Source organism: Chrysochloris asiatica, unplaced genomic scaffold (genome assembly GCF_000296735.1).
Source record: "Chrysochloris asiatica unplaced genomic scaffold, ChrAsi1.0 scaffold00184, whole genome shotgun sequence".
NCBI classification, from domain to species: Eukaryota; Metazoa; Chordata; class Mammalia; order Afrosoricida; family Chrysochloridae; genus Chrysochloris; species Chrysochloris asiatica.
Window position 1 is genome coordinate 4729780 of NW_006408702.1, and position 26186 is coordinate 4755965.

Sequence of the window (26186 nt, forward strand, 5' to 3'; positions counted from 1 at the left end):
CCGCGGAGCGGCTGGTAGTTTCGAACCGCTGACCTTAAGGTTCGCAGCCCGATTCGTAACCACTACGCTACCAGAGCTCCTTTGTAACCCCCCCCCCCGTAAGAATTATAGAGGGGGACATTTTTTCACAAACAAAAGCAATTTACTCAGCTGTTATGAAGTGAGGGCATATGCATAAGAACACCCATACTTGCAGATAGAACCCACTTGACCTGGCTTCAATGGCTGGATGATCAGAACTCAACTAGAACAAGAAAGAAGAAGAAAAAAAGAGTAATCCACTACAATTTGATGAATTTGACCTATACTTATGGATACAGTTGCTCAAAAGAGGGAACAAATCTTTACAGCGAAGATCATTCCCACCCCATAGGTACACAGGGTTAACAGGGATGAACAACTTAGACATTGGCTACTCAAATTGAGGGGGCTACAAAGCCAAGAAGTGACTAGCTTACAAACTTTCAAGAGGGAGCCTAGTTTCAGAGGGTGTGGGGGAAGGCAGAATCTCCACTGAGTGGTTTCCAACCTGTCTGGATGGAACTGATGAAAGGAGATGGGGATAAGACTCTGGTGGTTCAGTAGTGAATAATTGCTATCAGGACTGACTGTGAGGGTTTGGAAATGTAAAGGTAGGTGTTTTGTAACAAAAGGAGGGGAGTGATTGATTTTGCAGTTCAGGAGCAGAGGTCCCTGGAACCATCAAGGGAGAAGAGTGGAGTGCAGGACCCTATCCAGAGAAGCAATACGCCAGAGATGGAGGCAGAGAAGATGACATGGAGAGATGGAGAGGCTGGGGACTCTGGACTCAGGGAGGGAGAGGGGCTGTGTGCTGACGGCTGGAGGGCAGGCTTGCAGGGCATACCCTTTGGTTGTTTGATCATGCATGGAGGGGATTGCAATCATTGCAATAAAACAAAATACGATAGGATGAATGTAAAGCTAATGTTCTTCCAGATAAACCATCACTTAGTTCACAATAAAAACATTTTTAAAAAATGTAATTTACTAAGCTCTGTTAATTTTCTGATGGGTGGATTTAACATTTTAAAAGAAAAATAAATATTAAAAAAAAAAAAAAAGACAACCATAAATACAGAATTGAATGCATTTCCAGAAGATGATGTTTCCCCACTATTGTTGAATTGATTCTGATTTATAGTGACCCCATAGTACACAGTAGAACTACTCCAGAGGGTTCAGAGACTGTCAATCTTTACAGAAGCAAACTGCTTTCTCTCTCTCCCACAGAGCAACCAGTGCTTTCGGTTAACAGCCCAACACTTAACCCACTGCACCACAAGGGCTTCTTCCTAGTTTGGTTGTTGTTGTTGTTAAGTGTTGTCAAGTTGGTTCCAACTGATAGTGACTCTGTATAGGAGCAGCTGGTGGATTTGAACCACCAAACCATGGACCTTGTGGTTCGTAGTCTAGTGCAGAAGACGCTGAACAAACCAGTTTTTGCATCTGTGTTGTTTATCAACTTCCTACATGATCTATAAGGAGCTCTGGTGTCACATTGGTTAAGCGCTTGAAACATTAGTGTTCAAATCCATCCACTGACTCTGCAAGACAAAAACGTCGTGATCTGCTCCCATAAAGACTGTTGTTGTTAAATGCCATCGAGTCAGTTCCGACTTATACTGAACCATAATACAGGGTTTCCAAAGAGCAGCTGGTGGGTTTGAACCATCGACTTTATGGTTAGCAGTCCAGTGCTTATCCAACAGCGCCACCCTAGGACTCCCTCACAAAGATTATCACCTAGAAAGCTCTACAGGGCAGTTCTACTGAGTCGAAGTAACAACCACCTGAGCAAATGTCAATGTTTTCTTCCCTGAATGGATGAGGGAAAAGTGTTCAGTGAGAAAACAGCTTGGGCTGAACCTTAAGGAACTCTTTAAAATTGTCCAGATGAGAGCAGAATGAACCTGTAAAGCGGATTTAGAAAGGGCCATAAAAGAAAAGAGAAGGATAGAAGGCTCCTAAAGGGCTTCTCTGTGGAGCCTAATACCAGGTAAGGAGATGGCAGCTGACCGTGCCAGTGATGCCAGCTTTATTTTGAGCATAGTGCACACTGAAAAATGTCACTGGATTTGGTATTTTGGAGGACACTGGTGAGCTACCCAAGCCATTGTCAATGGTGTGATGACAGGGAGAGAGAATGAGATCTGAGCAAGAAGAGAAGAGAAGGGGGCAGATGGTGGGGAGAGGAGTCAAGGGTACCTGGAACCCCGTTAACAGTTTGGTTACAAAAAGGGGAGAGATAGTCATGTTGTTGTTATTGTTGTGAAGTGCCATCGAGTCGGTTCCGACCCATCGCGACCCTGTATAGGGTTTCCAAGGAGCAGCTGGAGAGCTTGAACCACTGACCTTGCAGTTCAAATGACTTTGCAGTCTGGTGCATTAACCCACAGTGCCACACCAGCACTCCGAGAGATGGTCTAGTATGAATTAAGAATGGCGTAAGGGATCAGTTAGAGTCCTGGGGTGGCGCTGTGGGCTAATACGTCAGACTGCAAAGTTGTTTGAACTGCAAGTTGAGTGGTTCAAGCCCACCAGCCGCTCCCCGGAAACCCTATACAGGGCCACAATGGGTCAGAATTGACTTGACAGCACTTAACAACAATAACAAGGGATCAGCTATAGGAGAGTTTGCTTTTTTATTGATAGTTTAAAGGTAGTTTTATTTTTCACTTTTTACTGTGAATGGGTGAAAGTTTTCAGAGCAGACCACTAGTCTTACATCCAACAATTCAAACAAACGCACATTGTCGCATGTCACTGACTGCAGTCCTTTATCCCACTTTTTGTTGTGTTTCTTGATCCCATCCCTCTCCTGTGTGCACAGTGAAGTTCTCCACAGAGTGTTCGAGGCTGTTGCCTTTTGGGATTAGCTCTCCAGGCTGGTCTCCTGGCATACACCTCTGGATGGGTTCAAACTGCCAGCCTTCTGTTAGTCAAATGCTTCACCATTGAAGCCGCCCAGGGATTCCTAGTGTGGGGTGAGTTGTTGTTGTTGTTAAGTGTTGAGTGTTTCTGAGAACTGGCTGGTGGGTTTGAATTGCCAACCTTGTAGTTAGCAGTCCAGAGCTTATCCTAGCCTACAATGCTGCTTTAAAAACATGACTACAAGTTATTTGATACACTGCCCACTGAGAGACTGGAGTTATACCCCTCCCTTTATATCAAGCCTGCCTTGAAGATTGCTTCTGACCAATACCCAGTTGTGGGAATTCTGAGCGTAGGTCAGAAAGGAAGGACAAGTATTTCTCACCTGTTTCTCTTGGGACATTCACTCGGGGGAAGCCAGCTGCCCAATAATAAATCCAGTTACACTCAGAACTACTTCTAACTCATGATGCTGAGGACGTGGTCACATAGTGCTGCTGAGTTCACAACTGCCAGCCAGCAGCAACTGCCTGCAGCCATCCAACCAAGTCAATCCTCCAAGAGATGCTAGCCCTGGCCAACATCGGAAACAACCACATGTGATATCCCAAGCAAGAACTGCCCAAATGAGCGCCCCCCCCCCCCCAAATTCCTAATCCACAAAATCCTGAGCGAAATAAAATGGTTGGGTTGGTACTTAACACTACAAAGTTTTGGAATAAAGCACAACATTTTGTTTTTGTTAAGTGCTGTTGAATTGGCTGTGGCTCACAGTGACCCTGAAAAGGATTTCCAACGTTGTGAATCTTTGCAGGAGCAGAAAGCCTCAGCTATCTCTTGCATAGTGGCTGGTGGGCTTGAACTGCCGAGCTTGTTGTGGTTCGCAGTCCGGTGCTTACCCTACAGAGCCACCTCGCTCTCTTTGATGTGTTATGTGGTGTTGGTGTGCTGTGGAGTCGGTTCCGACTCATAGCAACCCTGTACAGGGTTTGCGAGGCTGAAAATCTTTACGGGAGCACAAAGCTTCATCGTTCTACCGCAGAACGGCTGGTAGTTTTGAACTCCTGACCTGGAGGTTAGCAGCCCGACTCGTAACCACTACACTACCAGAGCTCCTTAATGTGTTATGTAGCAACCGTAGATAGGACAATGACCAAAGAAGCACTTCCTGACTAGCTCTCTGATTTCTTCACTTTCAGTGCAAGGTGATTTCAGACCCAGGTGGTATTAGTCAGAATAGACTAAGTTATATGGGGATGAAATAACGAAGTCTTAAACTTCAGTAGCTTCAATCAACAAAAATGTACTTCCTGTTCCCAGAGTAGGCAAGATTTTATTCCATCTGTCAATCTTGTGACACCATCATCTCAGATTGATGCTTATCATTGTTATGTGTTGTGGAGTCGGTTCCGAGTCATAGCAACCCTGTAAAGGGTTTCCGAGGCTGTAAACCTTTACGGGAGCAGAAAGCCTCATCTTTCTCCCACGGAACAGCTGGTAGTTTCGAACTGCTGACTCAGAGGTTAGCAGCCTGATTTGTAACCGCTACATTACCAGTCCTGCCACAGAGGAAAAAAGAGTACTCGTTGCGCGGCTGTGAACTCTATATCCAGAGGGAGAGGGGCTGTGTGCTGACGACCGGGGCGCAGGCTTGCGGGGTGTACCATTTGGTTGGTTGATGATGTATGGAGGGGACTGTAACCATGGCAATGAAACAATATATGATAGAATGAATGTAAAGCTAATGTTCTCCCATGTAAACTATCACATAATTCATAATAAAAACTTGAAAAAAAAAAAAAAAGAGGAAAAGAGTAATCGTTACATCTTGTAGCATCCCTTTGTTCTGAAAACGATCATGCTATCTTGGCATTACCACTTTTGAAAAATAACCAAGTGTGTCACAGACCAGTGGCCTCTAACATCTATTTTTCTTTCTTCCTTGTAGTTACAGCAATCCAAATGTTTTGGCTAGGCACATTAGCTGCCTAGCTACAGACTCATCTCCCCGTGTCTTTTACAAACAAGTTTGCCGTGTGACCAAGCTCAGGTCAACGGGATACGAGCAAACACGGTCTGTGTAAATTCTATACCTCCACCTCCTTATAGGTACTTGCCTTTAATTCTCTCTGCCTTCCCTTCCCTCTAGCTGGCAAATGGTGATGCATGGAGCAATGCTATAAGCTATGTGTTATGGAGGTATAATTGCCCCATTAGTCTAGGGTAATGACAGAGAAAAGGAAACAGAAATAAATCTGGAGGCTTCTTGCGGAGCTTCTGCATTACATACGACTATAGGTGGAAGCCTGAACCACATCCAGATCTTCAGAGATGGGAAATTTCCACTTGAAAGGACAAGCAGTCCAGCCTGAAGCGGCTAGAAGAACAGAAGATATTTCTTGAAAGAAACACTGACTGGAAAAATACAAAACAATAGAGGCAAACTGACTGTTACTATAAGAACAAACAAGTTGCTCACCCAGGAGACATCAAGGCAAGTGGTCGGGTCCCGTCAGTGCAAACCCCCTTCAAAGACTAAGACTCAATGGGAATACACGCTGTGATTGGTGATCACATTCGTCACCGATAAGGAGAAGTGAGGGAAAAACAGCAATGAAGCGGTGAGCTAAGCCCTACAACGTTCAATAGACTCCTGTGAACCCGGGTGGAGACCTGGTTGGCCAGCAGGGTGGCAAAACCTGGGGACTCTTGGGCCCTGAGTCAGTGACATAGCCACAGAGGACTAGAGTGGAGAGTGAAGTATCCAGCTGATAAGAAGAGAGGGCATATGCACAAGAACACCCACACTTGCAGATAATACCCACTTGACCTGGCTTCAATGACTGGATGATCAGAGCTCAACCAGAAGAAGACAGAAGAGGAAAAAAAGAGTAATCTGATACAATTTGATGAACTTGACCTACACCTATGGATGCAGTAGCTCAAAAGAGGGAACAAGTCCTTACAGCAAGAATCATCCTCATCCCCTCCACACACAGAGTAGACAGGGATGGGCAACTTGGACATTGGCTACCCAAATTGGGGGGGCTACAAAGGTAAAAAGTGACTGGCATACAAGCTTTCAAGAGGGAACCTAGATCCAGAGGGCATGGAGGAAGGTAAAATCTCCAGTGAGTAGTATCCAATCTGTCTAGGCAGGGCTGATGAAATGAAATGCAGATAGGTCTCTTGTGATACAATAGTGAATAATTGTTATCTGGACTGCTTGTGAGGGTTGGAAATGTACAGGTAGACGTTTTATAGCAAGGAGGGGAGTGATTAACTTTTCAGTCTAGGAGCGGAGGTCCCTGGGACCATCAAGGGAGAAGAGCGGAGAGCGGGACCCTATCCAGAGAAGCAGTGATGCCTGAGATGGAGGCAGAGACGATGACGTGGAGAGATGGAGCAGCTGGGGACTTTAGACACAGAGAGGAAGAGGAGCTGTGTGCTGACGACCAAGGGGCAAGCTTGTAGTGTATATCCTTTGGTTGGTTGATGATGCATGGAAGGGATTGTAACCATGGCAATGAAACAATATACAATAGGATGAATGTAAAACTAATGTTCTCCCATGTAAACTATCACATAATTCACAATAAAACATTAAAAAAACCCAGAACATTGGGTTGGTTGGTGGTGCATCAAGTCAGGGCTCTGCATAGAGTTTCCGAGGTTATAAAATAAATAAATAATATAAAATAAATCTGTCTGTCTGTCTGTCTATATACCTACCTACCTATTTTTGCTAAGTCATTCACTGTTCTTGTTTGTAGAGTGGTTATGGGAGTTGTCAAGTAGAGTAAACCTCATTTCAAATCTATTAAACTCATATACATACACATTCTCATTTCCTCCCTTTAATCTCTACATTTGAATTACCTATAACATTACTGTACACTTCCACTTCCTTTAGTTAACTGAACTCCTCTCCCACATATCTAGCTTCCTTTGAAGGCATGAGCTCTCTTGAAGTAGAACACAGTATAGTATGGGAGAGAGAAGAGTGGAGTCAAAGGCAGCTACTGCTGCCTTTCATCCTAGGGGGTCTTAGACAAATGGCCAAGTCCACAAATAAAGACCTGGAGCCAAAAGTGGTGGTAGAGTACCGTGGAGCTAGTTCCCACTCACAGCAACCCTGTATAGCGTTTCCCAGGTGTAAATCTTTACGGGAGCAGAAAGCCTCATCTTTCTCCTTAAGCATGAAAAGAAACCTCCTACAAATGTGCATCTAACCATTCTCTGGTAGCATAGTGGTTACGAATTGGGCTGTGAACCACAAGGTCAGCAGTTTGAAACTACTAGCTGTTCTGCCGGAGAAAGGTGAGGCATTCTGCTCCCGTAAAAATTTACAGCCTTGGAAACCCTGTACAGGGTCACTATGAGTCAGAACCGACTCCACAGCACACAGCCACCACCACGCACCCACCATTCTTTGCTACTGAAAGGCTAAAGGCTAAATATTAGCTCCTGTTTAGCTCCTTGACCTAATGTCTTATATCTTTCCCACTTCAAATTTTAAACCCAGCCAATAAGATGTGACAGGAGTCCTTTTGTGGAGCTAGGGGCTCATGTGCTGGACTGCAAAGTGGGTTTCAACCACAAGGTTAGTGGTTCAAGCTCACCAGATGCTCCTTAGAAATCCTACAAGGTCACTGTGGGTTGGAACTGACTCTGTGGCACTTAACAACAACAACATGATAAAGGCCAAGTGCAGGTCATGTAATGAGTGAATGTACTTGAGTTGGCTCTTCTAGCCACAATCTTTGTAACTCCCACCACATAACTGGGTGGGAACAGACAAAAAGGGTTATGAAACTCTTAACATGGGGGTTTGTCAATTTTGCCTTTCCACTGGCTTTAAAATTAGTCACCTCAGAATCGGAAAGAACAAGGATTGGATCACATCACTTGAACCTTGGGATTCCTGTGCTGAATCTCTTCAATCCAGGAGACGGGGGCTGTGGAAGGGAGAAGCGTGCTGAAGAGGTGGAGAAGGTAGTAGCAGCAGAACCAAGAGCATAAGGTTGAGCACAGTTGCAGGCTCCTGGGCCCACTGAGCAAGTCTTCAGGCAAGAGACTCATTTGTGGGGTGGGTCACCTCCAGGCACTTAATCAAGGAAGCTAGGTGTGCTGACTCATGGAGCTAGAGCCAAGTGCCTTTGGGTTGCAGCGTCTGGCAGAGCAGCAGGCCCTTTGAGCATGTATCAGCAGTTCTAAAGGGGCTCTGTAACACGCCCAAGCAGGGCAGAGGCCAAGGGGTCACAGGGCTGAGAGGCCCCAGAGCAGACAGGCATGCCTGCAGGCACAAATGAGAAAAAGCTGTCTTAACCAAAGAACTCTCTCCAGGGTATTTCTGATCCTGACTTGTAAACTGGTTACTTCTCTAGTAAACCCCTTCATTGTGTGCTGTGTGAGTTCTGCGTTTCCATCACAATGACTCTCACCCTAGCAGAGAAGCTAAGTATGCAGAGGAGGGGACAGTTGGGATCAGAATTGGTAAAGCGTGAAGGGAGATGGCCTGTCTGGTCTCCGCCTTATAGGAATTGGTCAAGGGCTGGTGCTGATGGGAATTCTCCTCCACCTGCCTTGTGAAGTCAGAGGAGGACAGACATCACCCCACACCATTTGTGCAGAAACAAACCTGAGTTGATCCCTAGCCATGTCACCTACTTACTACTGTGACTGAATACATTAACACTTGTCAAACAAAGCTGACAGTGTTCTCATAAAGCAGTTATGAAAATTAAACAAAATGAACTTTACATATTGCCAGAAGACTCAGTAAATGTTAGACATTACGATGGTAACTCTATGCCTTTCCACGTGCTGTTTCCTCTACCTGGTATACCTTCCTCCTTTTGTCCACGGGTATCTCATTCACCTTCATTCTAACTCATGCCCTGTGATGTCTTTCCATCCCCTCAGCTGGTCCAGAGCAATCAATCTCTCCCCTTTTTGTGCTACTGCGAACACATTTCACTAATTCTACTGATGAGAGTCATTGTCTATTTAAACACCTTTCCCTCCTCACTGTGATGGTCCTTATCTTGCTCATTACTGAAGGCATGCATTGAGTGTAGTACACAGCATACCAATGTGTTTATAAAAGTAAACTGAATGGATCCCTGAAGTCACGCTACAATCAACCCCACTCTCTCGGGACCAGGAACAAGGCCAAAGTCTTAGCTATGTCTTTCTTTTCTTTCAGAATAATAATCTCATCAAGTTAATTTCAACTAAAGTATAATCAGTGTTACTAATACTACAAAAGTAATATCTGAACAGATAAGCTTTCTAGTGAGAATGTTCATGAATGTTTCTTCATGTTTTCTTCCAGGCATTGTTAACAGATACAATTCAGAGCATTTAATGAATCATAATCACTCATTGAAATGTATTCATTTTATAATAAGAAAAAAGTTATTTAAAGCAATTATGGAAATTATATACATATATTTTCTTACTTCGTTCTCCTAATTTCTTGTAATACGAAAAGTAGTTGATTCATTTGATAATTGTTCTCATTGTTGTTAAGTGCCATGGAGTCAGTTCTGACTCATAGCAACCCTGTATAGGGTTTCGGAGGAGTTTCTGGTGGATTTGAACCCTGACCTGGTAGATAGCAGTCCAGTGCTTATCCTATAGCGCCACACCAGAACGTCATCCTTTTATATTTGGGGTCGTATATTAATAAATGCTGTAGCAAAAGCTCAAATCAACATATCTGCCTATATAGTGGCAGCTGAATACAGACTTCAATGAAATACATGAATACAATTGTGAGGTTGGCCCAGGACCAGGCAGTGTTTCATTCTGTTGTGCGCAGGGTTGCTACGAGTCGGTATCAGCTTGATGGCACTTAACAACAACAACAACAGAAGGGAAAAAGGTACCTATGGATCCAGCTTGGGATAAGAATATTATTTTCATTCCCCTTAAAGAGTTAAACAGAAGTTGAGAGTGACAATATCGTCTTAAGAAACAAAAGATAAAATTTTGAATGAATGAAAACACCAAGCATTTCAATAATTGAAATACCTCAATGCAGACGTGATGTATTCCTCCAGCTTTGTTCTTCTGCAGAAAACCCGCAATCGGACTGTTACTGCCCAGGGGATGAAGCAGTTCCATCTTGGTATTCCCCAGGTTGACAAAAACAACAGATACTCCATGGTCAGGAAGAGGGACCACTTCACTGACCTGGGCCCCAAGGATATCCTTATAAAATGTTGACGCTTTTTCCAAGTCTGGCACTGCTATGGCGACGTGATTGAGTTGGCCCAGATTCCACACAGAATCGGATACTTTATACGATGACTGTGACATGGAAAACGTTCTTACTGCGGAAACTGGAGTTTGGAGTCTGAAAAAATTTCCTGCAAAAGTAAACAGCACCGATATAATTCTTTTGAGAATACACTTTCTAAAGTTACTTTTAAAAATAAAAATAAAGAAGTAACATGTGTAAAAACTATGTTCCATCACTTTATTCTGGGTAACAGTAGTCAGAAAAGAGAAAGATGTTCTGCTTTATTTTACATACATATCAGTTCTTTGTTTATTTTTAAATTAAAATAAAGTGAAATAAACAGAATTTATGTCAAAATCGCTACTCTGCTCAATCTATCTAAATAACTTTATCTGAAAGTAAAAAAACAAAGCAAAACCTAATTCTGAACTTCAATTAGATTCAGAAAAATGTTATTTTTCATAATTGTTGTTGTTGTTAAGCGCCGTCAAGTTGGTTCTAACTCATAGTGACCCAGTCTAGGGTTTCCGAGGAGTGAGTGGAGGGCTTGAATTGGTGACCTTGCGGTCCAGCGCATTATCTTGCAGCACCACAAAGGACTTCAGTGATGACATACATTCATTGGGATTAGTTGAAGGATACTGGCATATTGTTAAGAATTATCTGCTTCACAAAGTTTTATAAGATACTTTACAACAGCCTAGATTTAAGCCTGAGAGCAAGAAATTGTCTTTTTCCTACCAAAACCAATTTTGGCTCAGATTCTTGTGAGTTCATTGAAAACACAGCCATTCAGCATTTTTAATAATGTATTTTTCCAAATAATACCAGTTAAGGAAACGATCTAATGGTTAGGTAGATAAGTAAAGATTAAGAAGATATTTAGGGACGGGCAACTTAGACATTGGCTACTTAAAATGAGGGGGCGATAAAGGCACAAAGTGATTGGCTTGCAAGCTTTCAAGAGGGAGTTTAGTTTAAGAGTGTGGGGGCGAATATCGAGTCCCCACTGAATAGTTTTCATCTTGTCTACATAGGTCTGGTGAAAAGAGATGGGAATAAGATTCTTATGATTCAATAGTGAGTAATTATTATCATGACTAATTGCGACTGTCACAACTGTAAAGGTAGAAGTTTTGTAACAAAAACGGGAGAGTAGTTAATCTTACAGTCCAGAAACAAAATACCCTAGGACAATCAGGGGAGAAGAGCACAAATGGAATATGAGACTTTATCCAGAGAAGCAGCGACACCAGAGATGGAGGCAGAGAGGGAGCAGCTGAGGAATCTAGATTCATGGGTAGTGAAGAACTAAGAGCTGGCGGCAGCCAGGAGGCAGAATTGCAGAATGTGCCCTTTGGTGGTGTAAATTATTATACATGTGTGAGTGTTTGAAAAAAAAAAAAAAAAAAAAAGCTAAAGTGAATAGAGAGAAATACTGTTAACTGATGGTACATGGAGGGGATTATAATCACTGTAATGAAACAAGGTGTATGATTTCTTGAATGTAAAATTGATGATCTGCCCTGTGAACTTTCACTCAATTCACAAAAAAAATTTTTAAAAAAAAAGAGGATATTTAAAGTTATATGTATTTCTTCTAAGATCAGAATTTTATGGTTTCTTGTTATGATATTAAAGGATTAGAGGCAAAATCACTTCTGAATGCAAAGGAAACCCTTTCATGATTCAGTAAGTGAAAAGGGCTGTGTGTTCTGCTAATGTATCACTCTGCTTTGCTAGTCCCCAAAGTGCTGGACTTAGAATCATATTCTTCCCAGAATGAATACGATATACATATAAGGTCTAAATTCAATATTGTAAAACTACATGTCTTACGAAAATCTATGAAATAGCAAAACGAAGAAAAATACGTTAAACATTATGTTGCTGTCTCGTAGTAAAAAATGTTTTGAACGATACCTAGTATTTCAAGGAGCTCCACGGGGCAATCAGTTAGCACACAGCACTAATACGACAGCAAGAGCAAATGCCGTGGTTGTGAGTTTGAGTCTCACCTGGAGCATTTCCATTTAGGAGCTCTGGTACCGTAGTGGTTATAAGTAAGGCTGCTAACCTCAAGGTCAGCAGTTCAAAACTACCAGAAGTTCCGTGGGGGAAAGATGAGGCTTTCTGCTCCCGTTCAGATTTACAGCCTCGGAAACCCTGCACAGGGTCGCTATGAGTCGGAACTAACGCCACAGCACATGACCACCACCACCACCACCAGGATCACAAAGCTTCCACTAAAATAAAATTAAATGAAAATTGTAATTAAAGTGAGACTATTTTAATTAGCAATATTTTAACTAAGTTAAACAATAATCTTTATTGGTCAGTAGAAAGCAAAATTCAGACAAATATGGCCTTTTGTTAAGTTGGTCTATTTTAGTTGTTATTGAAACACTCAAAAAAGTCAACTGTCAGTAGTTTCACGTAGCCTAGTTCTCTGGACTCAATTTATTATCATGAAACCCAAGTGCATATCTAACCCTATATAACTTAAAGGATAGTCGCTTGAACCTACCCAAAAGTATCACAGAAGCCTAAAGATCTGCTTCTGCTAAGATTATTGCCGTTGTTGCTAAGTCAGCTCCAACTCATAGCGACCCTGTATAGGATTTTCAAAGAGCAGATGGTGGGTTTGAACTGCCAACCTTGTGGTTTGCAGTCCAGTGCTGATCCTACAGCACTACAGCCAAGAAAACTCTCTGAGCAGTTCTATTCTGGAACACATGGGGTAGTCATGAGTCACAAATAACTCAGGAGTGACTAGCACCAACACATAGGCATAAGGGGGCTTCAAAAAGTTCATGGAAAGATGAGATTGAAGGAGAAGGAGGAAGATGGCGGACAGGGCAGAAAGGCTGTGCAGGTTCTCTGTAGTAAGGATATGGAAAATCGGATGAGACAGATACAGAGGATGGTCCTGAAACTCTGAGCCCCATAGGAAGGGAGAGAAAAGTAGATTTGAGTGCTTACTGGGGGAGAGAATTGAATAGATGCAGCAAGAGAAGAAGGGATGGATGAGCAGCAGCCACCAACAGAACCTGCTGCAGCCATCTTGAGAGTACACGAACGGCTTTACAGATAAGAAAACATATTCGTGTTGCAGAAACCTACCTGTGGCTCATGCAGATAAAGGTGCGGTTTTCTGACCAGCATACAACTCCAGGGAATCTACTGCTTTCCAGGCCATTGGAGTCACTGGGAGATTGTGACTCCCAGGGAGGATACAACACAATACAATAACCCTACCATGGCAGGCTCTGATCCAAATCAGCAAAGCTGACGCTGGCCAGTCCTGGACAGGCTCTAACTATGAGAGGCGGTTGAACAGACATGTGTAGAGAAAAACGGGGGGCGGGGCAGAGGGAGAAAGAAAGGAAGGAAGGAAGATGGGTGATCTGTGTGGGCCAGCAGATGCAGCATGGCCATTTTGGACTTTCTCAGGCAGTTGTGAAGGCAAGAGGCCAGTAGGTGGCGCAGCACACCACTTCATTACAGAAAGACACGGACTTTCATTTTTCACTGTGTGGGCTGCTCTTCACTTGTTTGTTTTCCTTCTTCTTACATCACATGACAGGAGACAGCAACTTTATCCACACACCAAGCCACAGCCTTACCTTTTACAACCCCACCAACTGGACAAGAGTCAATACCAGCTGCTATCCACTAGAGCAGCAACTACGATCAACATTGGCTAAATCCACTCTGAATAAAACTGTATGAACAGCGAGCTCTCTGATCTTCTCTAAGCTCATCTCCTGATCACACCCACCAACAGGCAACTGTGAGCACCTAAGAATACAACAACATACATTCATCAACTTACTACAAAAACAATAACACTACAATGTATAGAAAAGCAACAGAAAATTTCTATTCACATGAAGAAACAAGACAGACTAGCTCAAACAAATGACCAACAGGCAGGACTCGAAATACTTTTGAGGAAGAAGAGGCACTGAAACTACCTGAAAAAGAATTCAGGAGAATGGTATTGAGGTACATCCAAACGTTTCATAGAGAGGTCAAGGAAAACAAAGAAGAATTCAAAAAAAGCACTATAGAAAAACTCAAATAAAATAGATAGAACACTGGAAACAATACAAAACCTGCAAACAGAAATCCAGAAGATCAATACTAGGATATCAGAAACGGAGAATACAAGTAGAGGACAAAGGAGTATAACTGAATCAATGGAAGCCAGAATAAGCAAGCTTGAAGAGAAATCTCTCAATACTCTTAAAATAGAAGAACAATCAGAAAAAAAAAAAAAGAAAGAAAAAAATCTGAAAAAATGCCTAAGATTCCTGTGGGACAAAACGAAGAGGAATAACCTATGGGTGATCAGAATTCCAGAACAGGAAGAGACAAAGAAAACCACAGAAAAGATAGTTAAGGACCTTCTGGAAGAAAATTTCCATAACATCATGGAAAATGAGAAGATAAGAATTCAAAGAGTTGAACAAACCCCAAACAGGATACACTCCAAAAGAAAATCACCAAGACATCTCATAATCAAAACTGTCCAAAATCAAAGGTAAGGAAAGAATTCTGGGTGCAGTTTTGGAAAAAACGAAATGATACTATCAAAGAAAGCCAATGAGATCAATCTCTGATTTCTCAGCAGAAACCACGTAGGCAATAAGGCAACAGGAAACACATACAAAACTCTGAAAGAAAAAAACTGCCAACCAAGAATCACATCCCAAGCAAAGCTGTCTCTCAAATGTGACGGTGAAATTAGGGCATTTCCTAATAAACAGAAATTAAAGGACTGTAAAAAACAAACCAACTTTACAAAAACGACTAAAGGGAGTCATTTGGACTAAGAACCAACAATAGACAGCTACCGGAGATTGACATGCGTGACAACACCACCTGAAATTCAGTCCAGATATGGAAGTGTTCAGAGTCGAACAAAACTACAGGACTGAAAATAGGAACTCAAAGACGTCAATGTATGATTGACAAAGACAAAGCGAAGGGAGGGAAAAGTATAGTTTCAGAATTCTAGGTGTTGAAAAGATTTCAAGATAAAACAGACTTTTAAAATAGGAGAAGAAATTAATAAAGTACAGTGTAACCTCAAAGAAACTTAATACATCTTCAATCAAATCAAGAAAGGAAAACCTATGAAGAGATTGTAAACATTGAAACTATGAAGAAATTGACAAGAAGAAACACACAAAAAATGAACTCATCACAGAATATATGGGACACAGAAACAATAGCATCACAAAACAAAAAACCACACACACAGCAAAATGACTGCAATCAATCCATGTTGTTGTTGTTAAGTTCTGTCAAGTCGGTTCCAACTCATAGTGACCCTATATAGGGTTTCCGTGAAGCGGGTGGTGGGTTTGAACTACCATCCTTGTGGTTCACAGTCCAGTACTGATGTTACAGCGCCACACCAGAAGTCAATTCATACCTATCTATAATTATGGTGAATGTCAATGGATTAAATGCACTAGCCAAAAGACAGAGACTACCAGATTAAAAAAATACGACCCTTCACTATGCTGTCTACAAGAGACACGCCTTTCACACAAAGACAAACATAGATTAAAAATTTTCATTGTTGTTAAGTGTCAGACAGTCGGCTCTGACTCATAGCGACCCTGCATAGGGTTTCTAAGGAGCGGCTGGTGAATTGGAATCATCAACCTTTCAGTTCAAACCGACCTTGTGGTCCAGTGCATCATCCCACAGCACTACACAAAGAAAAAAATATATCAAGTTAATGGCCATCAAAAACGAGCAAGAGTGGCAATATATCAATCTCTGATAAAATAAACTTCAAGGCAAAAACCGCATAAGAAACAAAGGAGGACGTTATTTTAGGATTAAAGGGTCAATTGAACAAGACGAGATAACCATAACAAATATCTACACTCCCAATGAAAGAGTCACAAAATATGTAAAGAAAACTCTAATAGAATTGAAGAAAGAAATAGATGACTCTACAATACACTATTTTCGATAAAAAGGACAGGACAACCAAAAAGAAACTCCACAAAGACACAGAGGAACTAAACAACACAATCAACTTGACCTTACAGATTTATACAGCGCACTCAACCCAACAGCAGCCCCATACTCCTCTTTTCCAGTGCACATGGAACATTCTTCAGAGCAGACCCTATGTTAGGCCACAAACCAAGCCTCAGCAAAAGTGTTTTAAATAAGTGCTGTTACCCAGTAGCTTTAAGCAGGGGGTTTTCGGTTCCAAGTATTGGATTTTATGTCCTTGATCTTCCTATAATTGATTTCTAATTTTATTTCTCATTTATTTACTTATCTTTAAACTTTTAAACTTTTTGAACTATTGTGAATTGAGTGACGGTTTACAGACAAAATGATCATCTGAACATTCCACAAATCATACAGTCTGTTTCATCTCCATAATTACAGTCCCTTCACCATCGGCATCTGATAGCTGGCAAATAAACAAAGCAAAATTCCTTCCCTCTCACCTGGTATTTTGAGCTACTATATCCATAAATATAGGTCAAGTGAATCAAATTGTAACAATTTACACTTGTTTCCTGTATCAAAAATTAGTTTTTTAAAAATCTTTCTCTAGTTCCGATCATCAAGCCATCGAAGCTTTGTCAAATGGGTACTATCTGCAAGTTTAGGCATTCTTGTTCATCTCCCCTCACTTCATATCAGCTGGCTGCTTCACTCTCAGCTCTAGCCCTCCATGGCTATGTCCTTGTCCATGAGCTTAGGAGTCCCTAGATCTCACCACACTTCAGACCAACCAGTCCTTCCTCTTCTCTCATCTCCCAGGTCAACGGGTGTCTATGGAATGTGGTCAAACTCAGCCCATGTCTTCAATGCTGCCTTTCCCCCACTTCCACTCACATGTAGACCTACGTGGTCGCCAGAGAGATAACATGCCTGCTCGTGTGTTCTCTTTGAGTTTCAGTCTTTGAGGGGGGTTTGTACTGAAAGGATTTGATTGCTTGCCTTGCTGATATCTAAAATTTATAAGAAACTATAAGACCTCTACAAGAAAAAGGAAAACCACCCTATTAAAAAATGGGAACTACACATGAACAGACACTTCACCAAGGAAGACATTCAGGCAGCCAATAACCATACGGAGACATGTTTAGCATTATAAGGTCATTAACATTATTGTTGCTGTTGTTAAGCGCCATTGAGTCAGTTTGGACCCATAGCGACCGTGAAGCGTGAGGAGCCGTTGGTTAGCTTGAACCATAAAACTTTTGGTTCAAATGGACTTTGCAGTCCAGCGCATTAACCCACAGCACCACACACATTAGCATTATAGAGATGCTAATCAGAACAATGAGATATCATCTCACACCAGCATTACCAGGGAAATTTAAAAAAACAAATACTGGCCAGGGTGTGGAGAGACTGAGACCCTCTTACATGGCTGGTGGGACTCAAAAATAGTTCCAGAGCTCTAGAAAAGGGTTTGGCGCTTCCTCAGAAAGTTGGGAATAGAGCTACCTTATGACCCAGCCATCCCTCTACTTGGCATATATCCACAAGCTATATGAGCCAGAACACAAGTAGATACATGCACACCAATGTTCAGTGCAGCACTATTCACAATAGCAAAGAGATGGAGACAGCCTAAGTGCCCATCAGTGGAAGAATGAATAAACAAACTTTGATACATACACACAATGGAATATTATGCTACCTTGAAGAATAATAAGGAAGTTGCAAGTCACTGCATAACATGGATGAACGTGAAGGATGTTACGCTGAGTGAAATTAGTCATACACAAAAGGACAAACATTGTATGAGACCATTATTGTAAAATCTTAAGAAAAGATTTCCAATCTAAAGGAAAAATTTGTTGCCGGTTACCAGTACTTGGAGGGAGGGGAGGGTAATTCACTAACTAGAGGACAGACACATATGAGTTCGGGTGTTGGTGAGGGTAATTTATAAGAAGGAAAGTGACAGAAGAATAACAAAGATAGGTGAAGACTTAGGAAGACATTCATGGACTAAAGGGGACAGGGAGTCCTGGTGTGGTGCTGTGGGTTAATGCGCTGGACTGCGAAGTCTGTTTGAACCACAGCGGTTCAAGCTCACCAGCAGCTCCTAGGAAAACCTATACAGGGTCACTATGGGTCGGAAACAACTCAACAACACTTAACAGCAACAACAAAGGGGATAGAGGAAAATAGTTATAGATACACAACTCTGGAACAGATACATGGATTGAGACTTAGCTGAATAGATAGAGATGGGATATAAATATCTAAGGGTCTGAAAGAGGATATATGTCCATGAGTCTTTACCTTTCTTGCATCTCTGAATGTGGTGGAGCATATAGCAGGCAAACAGTTGACAACTTCCTAGAGATTACCAAATACCTTCTGGTCGTGAGTTAATGGGCCTTGAGGCTCAGGACCAAAGTCTCAAGGGACACCAGTGTCAACTGGCAAAATATAATCTACAAAGACAATGTTCTTCTTTGGTGAGTAGCATCTGGGATCTTGAAAGCTCATGAGTGGCCATCTATTGGTGCAACTCTTCTTGTCGCCTTTGTGTGGAAGAAAGAAGACTGATGAAAATTGAGGAGGCTTGGGATCAGTTAGTTCACTGGACATATGGAACAGATGGACAGCAGTCGCCACACTCTGAGACCAGAACTAGATGGTGCCTGGCCACCACTACCAACTGCTCTGAAAGGGATCACATTAGAGTTTCCCAGATAGAGTAGGAGAAAATGTGGAACAAAACTCAAAATTATTAAAAACAAACAATGTCAGAAAGAGACTGGCGGAACCTGAGACTATAGCTCTCGACCACCTTTCAGGTCTGGAAGGGAACTCACCCTCTGCCCCAATTTTCAGCCACGCACTAAACAGGTCACAGGTTTATAGGGACAGGCAACAACATTAGCAAGGTACACACACCATAGATTTGACAATCATTCAAAATCAAAAGGACAACATTTTCCTAAGGGCAACGTGGGAAGGGATAGGAAGGTGGGTGGAATGCAAACAGAACCACAGGGAGGAGGTGGGGTAACTGTTGTTACAAGGGAGGGATTGGAATCATTGTGATGAACAAGTGTGTGATTTGCTGAATGTAAAGATGATGATCTGGTTTGTAAACCTTTGCTTAAGTCACAATAAAAAGTTAAAAAAAGAAAGAAAAAAGAATGCAACCAGGCAGAAAAAAAAAAAAAGGATCTTGAGATGTTTTTGACGATGAATGTGACATCATTCCTCTTCATTGTATCATTCCCGACATAGTAAACCCCATGATTATCCAATTTAAAATGTCCAATACCTGCGTGACATTGACATAGTAAATCCTATGATTATCCAATTCAAAATGTCCAATACCTGTCCATTTCAGCTCTCTTAGATATCTAATCTTTATATATTTCATTTCATTGTTGACAACTTCTAATTTTCCTAGATTTATACTTTATACAATCTATGTTCTGATTATTAATGGATGTTTACAGCAAATCAAGGTCCTGAAAAGATTTGCTCCGTTCATTTCCTTAGGTCAACTCTACTCTGAGGAGGCAGCTCCACCCCAGTTGCAGTTAGGGTGCCTTACAACTCAAGGGGCTCATCTTTTGACAGCATATTACATAATGTTCTGTTGCTATTTATAAGGTTTCAATGGTCAGCTATTCAGAAGTGGTCCCACTCTCTTCTGCTCTCTTAGTCTGGAAGCTCTGCTGAACTCTGTCCACTCTGACTGATGGTGCTGATATTTAAAACACAAGTATCACAATAACACAAGAGCCACCAGAGTATGGCAAGCTGACAGACAAGTTGTGGTACCCTTTTGTGGTTGTTGTTAAGTGCCGTTGAGTCGATTCCCATAGCGACCCAGCTGCTCCTCAGAAACCCTATACAGGGTTGCTATGAGTCGGAACCAGCTCCACCACAGCACTTAACAACACAAGTCCTAAATGGAAAAATATCTTATCTTGTGTTATTAACAATTCTTGTCCTGAAAAATCACCAAGTCTTGGATTCACCTTATTCAACATAAGGATGCCTTTTTGAAGCAGTGATAAGAAAAGAGCCTTGGAGATCTAAAACTCCCCATTTGGATGAATCCCCAGTGCACCCACAGAGAAAAAACTTCCTCCTCCTCCTCCTATATCATTTCACAACCAACAAGATGAAGTGAATATTGGTGGGTGTTTGCTTTTCCTCTTTTTCCTTTGCTTAAAGGTCAGTGTTTTTGTTAGATTCTCCAATCAGTTGTAAGGGTCAGTAAACTGACTGGTTTTAGGGTATTCTCCCTAGCCTGGAGGCTGACCCTTGGCTATACCCATTTATAATCATCATCTCGTACCTCCTCCAAAAGTTAGTCACTGATCAAAACAAACCTGCTTTTCAGGTTCAACTTTGATCTTCCTTCCATACAACTGACCAAGATATTCCACAAGTTTCTTGTTTTAAAAGCCCATAAAGTTTTGGTTCATGATTATTCCAATTATTCTAATTTCTATATACAAATCACTATAGAAATTGTGTGGGAAAATGTAGATCCTAAGCAATATATAAGTCTATGAATCGATGCTAATTTTACTAGATTGTTGTTGTTACTGTTAAGTGCCCTCAAGTTGGTTCCGACCCATATTAACCTTATTTAGCGTTTCCAAGGAGAGTAGCAGGTGAGCTTGAACCACCAACCCTGCAGTTCAAATGGCTTTGCAGTCTGGCGCATTAACCCACAGCGCCACACCGGGACTCCTTTAGTAGATTGTTGTTGTTGTTATGAAGTTCCATTGAGTAGGTTCCGACCCACAGTGACCCTGTGTAGGGTTTCCGAGGAGCAGCTGGTGAGCTTGAACCGCCGACCTTACAGTTCAAACATTAACCCACGGCGCCACACCAGGACTCCTTTAGTAGATTGTTGTTGTGTGCCGTGGAGTCGGTTCCGACTCATAGCGACCCTGTACAGGGTTTCCAAGGTTGTAAATCTTTACAGGAGCAGAACGGCTCATCTTTCTCCTGCAGAACAGCTGGTAGTTTCAAACTGCTGACCTTGCGGCTCACAGCCGGATTCGTAACCACTATGCTACCAGAGCGCCTTTAGTACATTAGCTACTTATAATCATCCTATTGGAGTCCTGGTGTGACGCTGTGGGTTAATATGCTGGGCTGTGAAGTCAGTTTGAATCACAAGGTCAGCAATTCAAGCTCACCAGCAGACCCTATAGAGGGTCACTATGGGTGGTAACCGACTCGATGGCACTTAACAACAAGTATTCTATTACTGACCCTTAGTTTTTGTACAATTTGTTTTTAACTTAATGAAAATTACCAATTACTGTATTATGCCCCCCAGTGAATGCATTTTTTGTATGGCAGATGTGTATTTCTTTTTATGGTGGACTTCAATTTGTTAAATAATTGGTGATAGTGGTGGGGGTGTGCCATGGTTCCTAGGCAGTAAATCTTTGCCGGAGCAGAAAGCCTCATCTTTCTCCCGCGGAACAGCGGGTAGTTTCCAACTGCTGACCTTGAGGTTAGCAGCCCAACTCGTAACCACTACACTACCAGAGCTCCTTAATTTAAATAATTGGTGGTGGTTATGTGCTGTGCAGTCAGTTCTGACTCACAGTGACCCTGCATAGGGCTCAGAGGTTATCAATCTTTACGGGAGCAGAAAGCCTCATTTTTTCTTCCGCAGAACAGCTGGTAGTATTGAACACTGTTAAAGTTAGCAGCCCGACTTGTAACCACTACACTACCAGTTGTTGTTGTTAAGTGCCGTCGAGTCGGTTCCGACCCATAGCGACCCTGTACAGGGTTTCTGAGGCTGTAAATCTTTACGGGAGCAGAAAGCCTCATCTTTCTCCCACAGAGCGGCTGGTAGTTTCGAACTGCTGACCTTAAGGTTCGCAGCCCGATTCGTAACCACTACGCTACCAGAGCTCCTTATAATTTACATAATTAGCATCCTATTAATAACTCTGTAGCTTGGGCCACTAATTGTGTTAGCGGATGGAGAAGGAGCAGACAATATAGTACTATAGGCACCCTTGGCGTTCCTTCAGATACTTACAGCGCCAGGCAGCTAACTGATGGAAGAGTGATGCTAAGTATTTCCACGTAACTACAGCCTGGACTCTTAATGCAACTCCTTTAGTCCATCACCTGAGTTGGGGACGGGCCTTTTTAAAAACTTCCACTCCATCATTTACAGGAGCTCTGGTAGCATAGTGTTTATGAGTTGGGCTGCTAACCTCAGAGTCAGCAGTTCAAAACCACCAGCTGTTCCGCAGGAGAAAGATGAGGCTTTCTGTAAAGATTTATAGCCTCAGAAACCCTGTACAGGGTGGCTATGAGTTGGAACTGACTCCACGGCACACCGCCACCACCACTGCATCATGTGTATCATTTGTAACAGCTGAATTAGAGACCTCAATCAGAAATTTACCATAATTATGGCTCAAATTGCTGACAAGGTTTCTGAGAGAATGGTAACTCAAAAAAAAAACCTCATGAGACTCTAACAACCACATTGCTTTGGTATTCTGCTAGCTCAAACAAGGTAGAGTATGTGCCACAGCCAACATATGTTATCAATGGCTGAGAATACCATAACTGTAGAACAAGATATTAATAAAATTAGATTCCAAGCCACCTTAACTTGTAACTATTTGAGTTACCTCATTTGTTTAGTTGGCTTCCACACGGATAAGACCTTGGATAGTATCAAAATGATACTACAGGGTGTCTCTGTCTAGTAAATATATTGCTAATAATGACAGTTAAACTTATAATGATATGCATAGAGAAATGTTCAAGCATGACAGCTCATGTATGTGGACACCACACAGATGTCCACCCTTCCTTATCCCAAACCCCCACCCACCCACTTGGCACAACTACACAAACTGTGATGACCCAGACCTGCCCCAGCCTCTAAGTTACCCATCAGTGCTGACTGTAAGCAAACACAGTACAAAATGTCACTCACAAAGAGAAGATGGCCAATGGTGGGCGCAGGATGTCTACTGGTAGTTACGATCAAGGACATTGAATTGTGTCTGCCTAAAATATGTGTCAACTTGGCCAGGTCATGATTCTCAGTGGTTTGGTAGTTAGGCAATGATACGGAAGTGGTTATGTGCTGTGGAGCTGCTTCTGACTCATAGCTACCCTACATAGTGTTTTTGAGGCTGTAAATCTTTACGGGAGTAGAAATCTTCATCTTTAACCCACAGAATGGCTGGTAGTTTCAAACTGCTGACCCTGAGGCTGGCAGCCTGACTCGTAACCACTACGCTACCACATTTTCAGTGACCTGTGATAAACTCCTGACAACTCTGAAACATCATGGAAAGCCACAAACGATGTGTAATATTATCACAGTCTCGATTTTAGATGTTTTAAATGCTAATTTGGTCTCATCACAGACCATGGTTTTAACCAGGAAGTGCACTGTTTACCCACAGTCTTTATTACGATCAGATGTTTGTTGTTGTTGTTGTTGATTCCAACTCACAGCAACCCAATACAGGGTTTCTGAGGAGCGGCTGGTGGGTTTGAACTACCAACCTAGCAGTTAGTAAGTAGTCCAGTGTTTGTTGTTCTACAGCGCCACACCAGGATTCACATCAGATGCTTAAAGACTCAGTTCTTGTTGTTAAGTGCTCTCAAGTCACCTCTAACTCATAGCGACCTGGTATAGGGTTTCTGAGGAGCAGCTGGTGGGTTTGAACTGCCAACCTTGTGGTTCGGAGTCTAATGCTGATCATACAACATCACACCAGATGTCCAATCTTGGTATATTCTTGGTATATCCTGACTACATGGCATTATATTATATTATTATAAATATCTGAAGTTCTTTGAAAATCAAGTTAATCATTATGTTTAAAGACACGTTTGCATCAGGCTTTTAAAATTGACTTTAAATGTTATTGTGAAGTAACCCTCGCCATTTCTAAGTTGTCCATTGGCTGAAGTTTTCACTTTGTTCACTTGCTGAAAACGGCCAAAATATTTCAACAAAAGACAAGACCATATCAAGTTTATAAAAAGGACTGTGAAAAATACTTTGAATGTGGATAGCATTCGACGGAATCAAGATTTCTAGAACTCTTGTGTAGAATCTGCTGTGTTAACACACAGTGATGGATGCAAAATCACTTGGACCAGAAATGAAATAAATAGGACTGAGGGGTCTAAAGGATTCTTAAAAGTTTTACGTGGGGATATTGCTGAAGAAATCATTTTCCTTTCTCCTAAACTATCTATTGAACAGGTTTGTTTATCTGTTGGATTTAATTGCACATCTGAACTGGTTCTGATTATGTTATTCCTATGTATTCCTATGTAATCCTGGTGTGGTACCGTGGGATAAAGCACGGGACAGCAACGTTGTATTGAACCACAGCGTCGGCGGTTCAAACTCACCAGCCGCTCCTTGGAAACTTTATATAGGGTCCCTATGAGTTGGAACCGACTCGACAGCACTTAACAACACCACAGTGTGTTTAAATGTAATTAATTAACCAACAAGGAAAATAGGAAATATGAAAGGAACATAAAGTTAAGACCAGAAAAGAAATTTTAAAAGGGATTAAAATCATTAGATGAGAAAAACACTTATCAAAGGATACTTTACATAAATTATTTAAACAGCTGATTCTCACATTAAAGGAAATAAAGGAAATAATCAGATGGGTTTAGAATAACTCTTGAATTAGAAATTTCTGTTGATAAACATATTAAGTTATGGAGACCACAGCTAGAGAAAAATTACCGTCTGAGCTATGACTTTACAAAATAACAGTTTGTACCATAATAGATAAGCATTGCTAGTTTTATCATAAAAATACAGTTTGAGGTCTGCAGAATGTAGTTGCTGCTGAGGTACCTGAAAAGCAGTTACTGACATTGCTTATAGATAAACGAACACCTCCTGAGATCTGTTAGGTCTAAGAGTCATGGTTTCCTGGGCCATTTCAGCCAACTGCTCTTCATGTTTCTTTGTCTGCCTCCTAGTTCATTATGTAATGTCTCGGGTCTGGAAAGCTTACAAGCAGCCATCCACATGGCCTCTGCTTGTCCCGAGCGGCAGCAGGACAGCAAGGAACAGACGGAACACAACTCCACATCTGATAACCTACTTGATCAGGAGCTTTGGGAACGTAGTGGTTATGAGTAGGGCTGCGAACCTCAAGGTCAGCAGTTTGAAACTACCAGCTGTTCCACAGGAGAAAAATGAGGCTTTCTTCTCCCATAAAGATTTACAGCCTCGGAAACCCTGTGCAAGGTCGCTGTGAGTCAGAACCAACTCCACAGCACATAAGAACCACCACCACCTAGTAGAATTGGATGGTGCCGGACTCCGGCTTCTGAGTGCTTCTGACCAAAGCTTCTAGAGCACAATCATGATCAAATAAGAGAAAATGAAAAATCATTTCAATTTTCCTTGAATCCAAATTTCTGGATCCAGAGAATTAGAGGGACTAGTATGGCGCTGTGGGCTAATGCGTCAGACTGCAAAGTCATTTGAACTGTAAGGTCGGTGGTTCAAGCTCACCAGCTGCTCTTTGCAAACCCTATACAGGGTCACTATGGGTCGGAATCGACTCGAAGGCACTCAACAGCAACAACACAGAGCATTTGTCCTCAGGTGTCCATTTTAACTATGAGCCTTTAAGGAATAAACTGTATTCCCAAAGTCACTTTCCATTCAAATCAAATCAAAGCGTGTCAAGCAACTTAGCTGAGATCCTTTTGTCTTAGGTATTTGTCTTGTTTGAAAAATGGCAATGATCTTCAGGAAACAACTGTGCCCAAGCCCAGACCACACAACTTTCTCACTAGCCTCTCTTTGGAGCAACTTCCCAATCCCTTCAGATTGATGCTTCTTGACTTGAATCACATCTACTCACAAGAAATGTATTCTGTCACACTATTAATTGGTATTTCGCTATACATTTAGATTTTGACAGCAGTAATAAAAAGACATATAAAAATACCTTTTCTCTAATTCTGAATCTTTATATTTTCAGCTTTTGATTTTATGTCTTAT

General features: G+C 41.9%; 1 protein-coding gene across 1 annotated transcript in view; it reads right to left on the reverse strand.

Annotated features, from left to right (window-relative positions):
- LOC102834744 overlaps positions 1–26186 on the reverse strand; it is an 81482-nt gene that overhangs the window by 47617 nt on the left and 7679 nt on the right. Inside the window, exon 2 of the mRNA XM_006872160.1 lies at positions 9931–10268. Within this exon, the coding sequence (XP_006872222.1) occupies positions 9931–10268 (338 nt within the window). The remainder of the gene's footprint in view (positions 1–9930; positions 10269–26186) is intronic.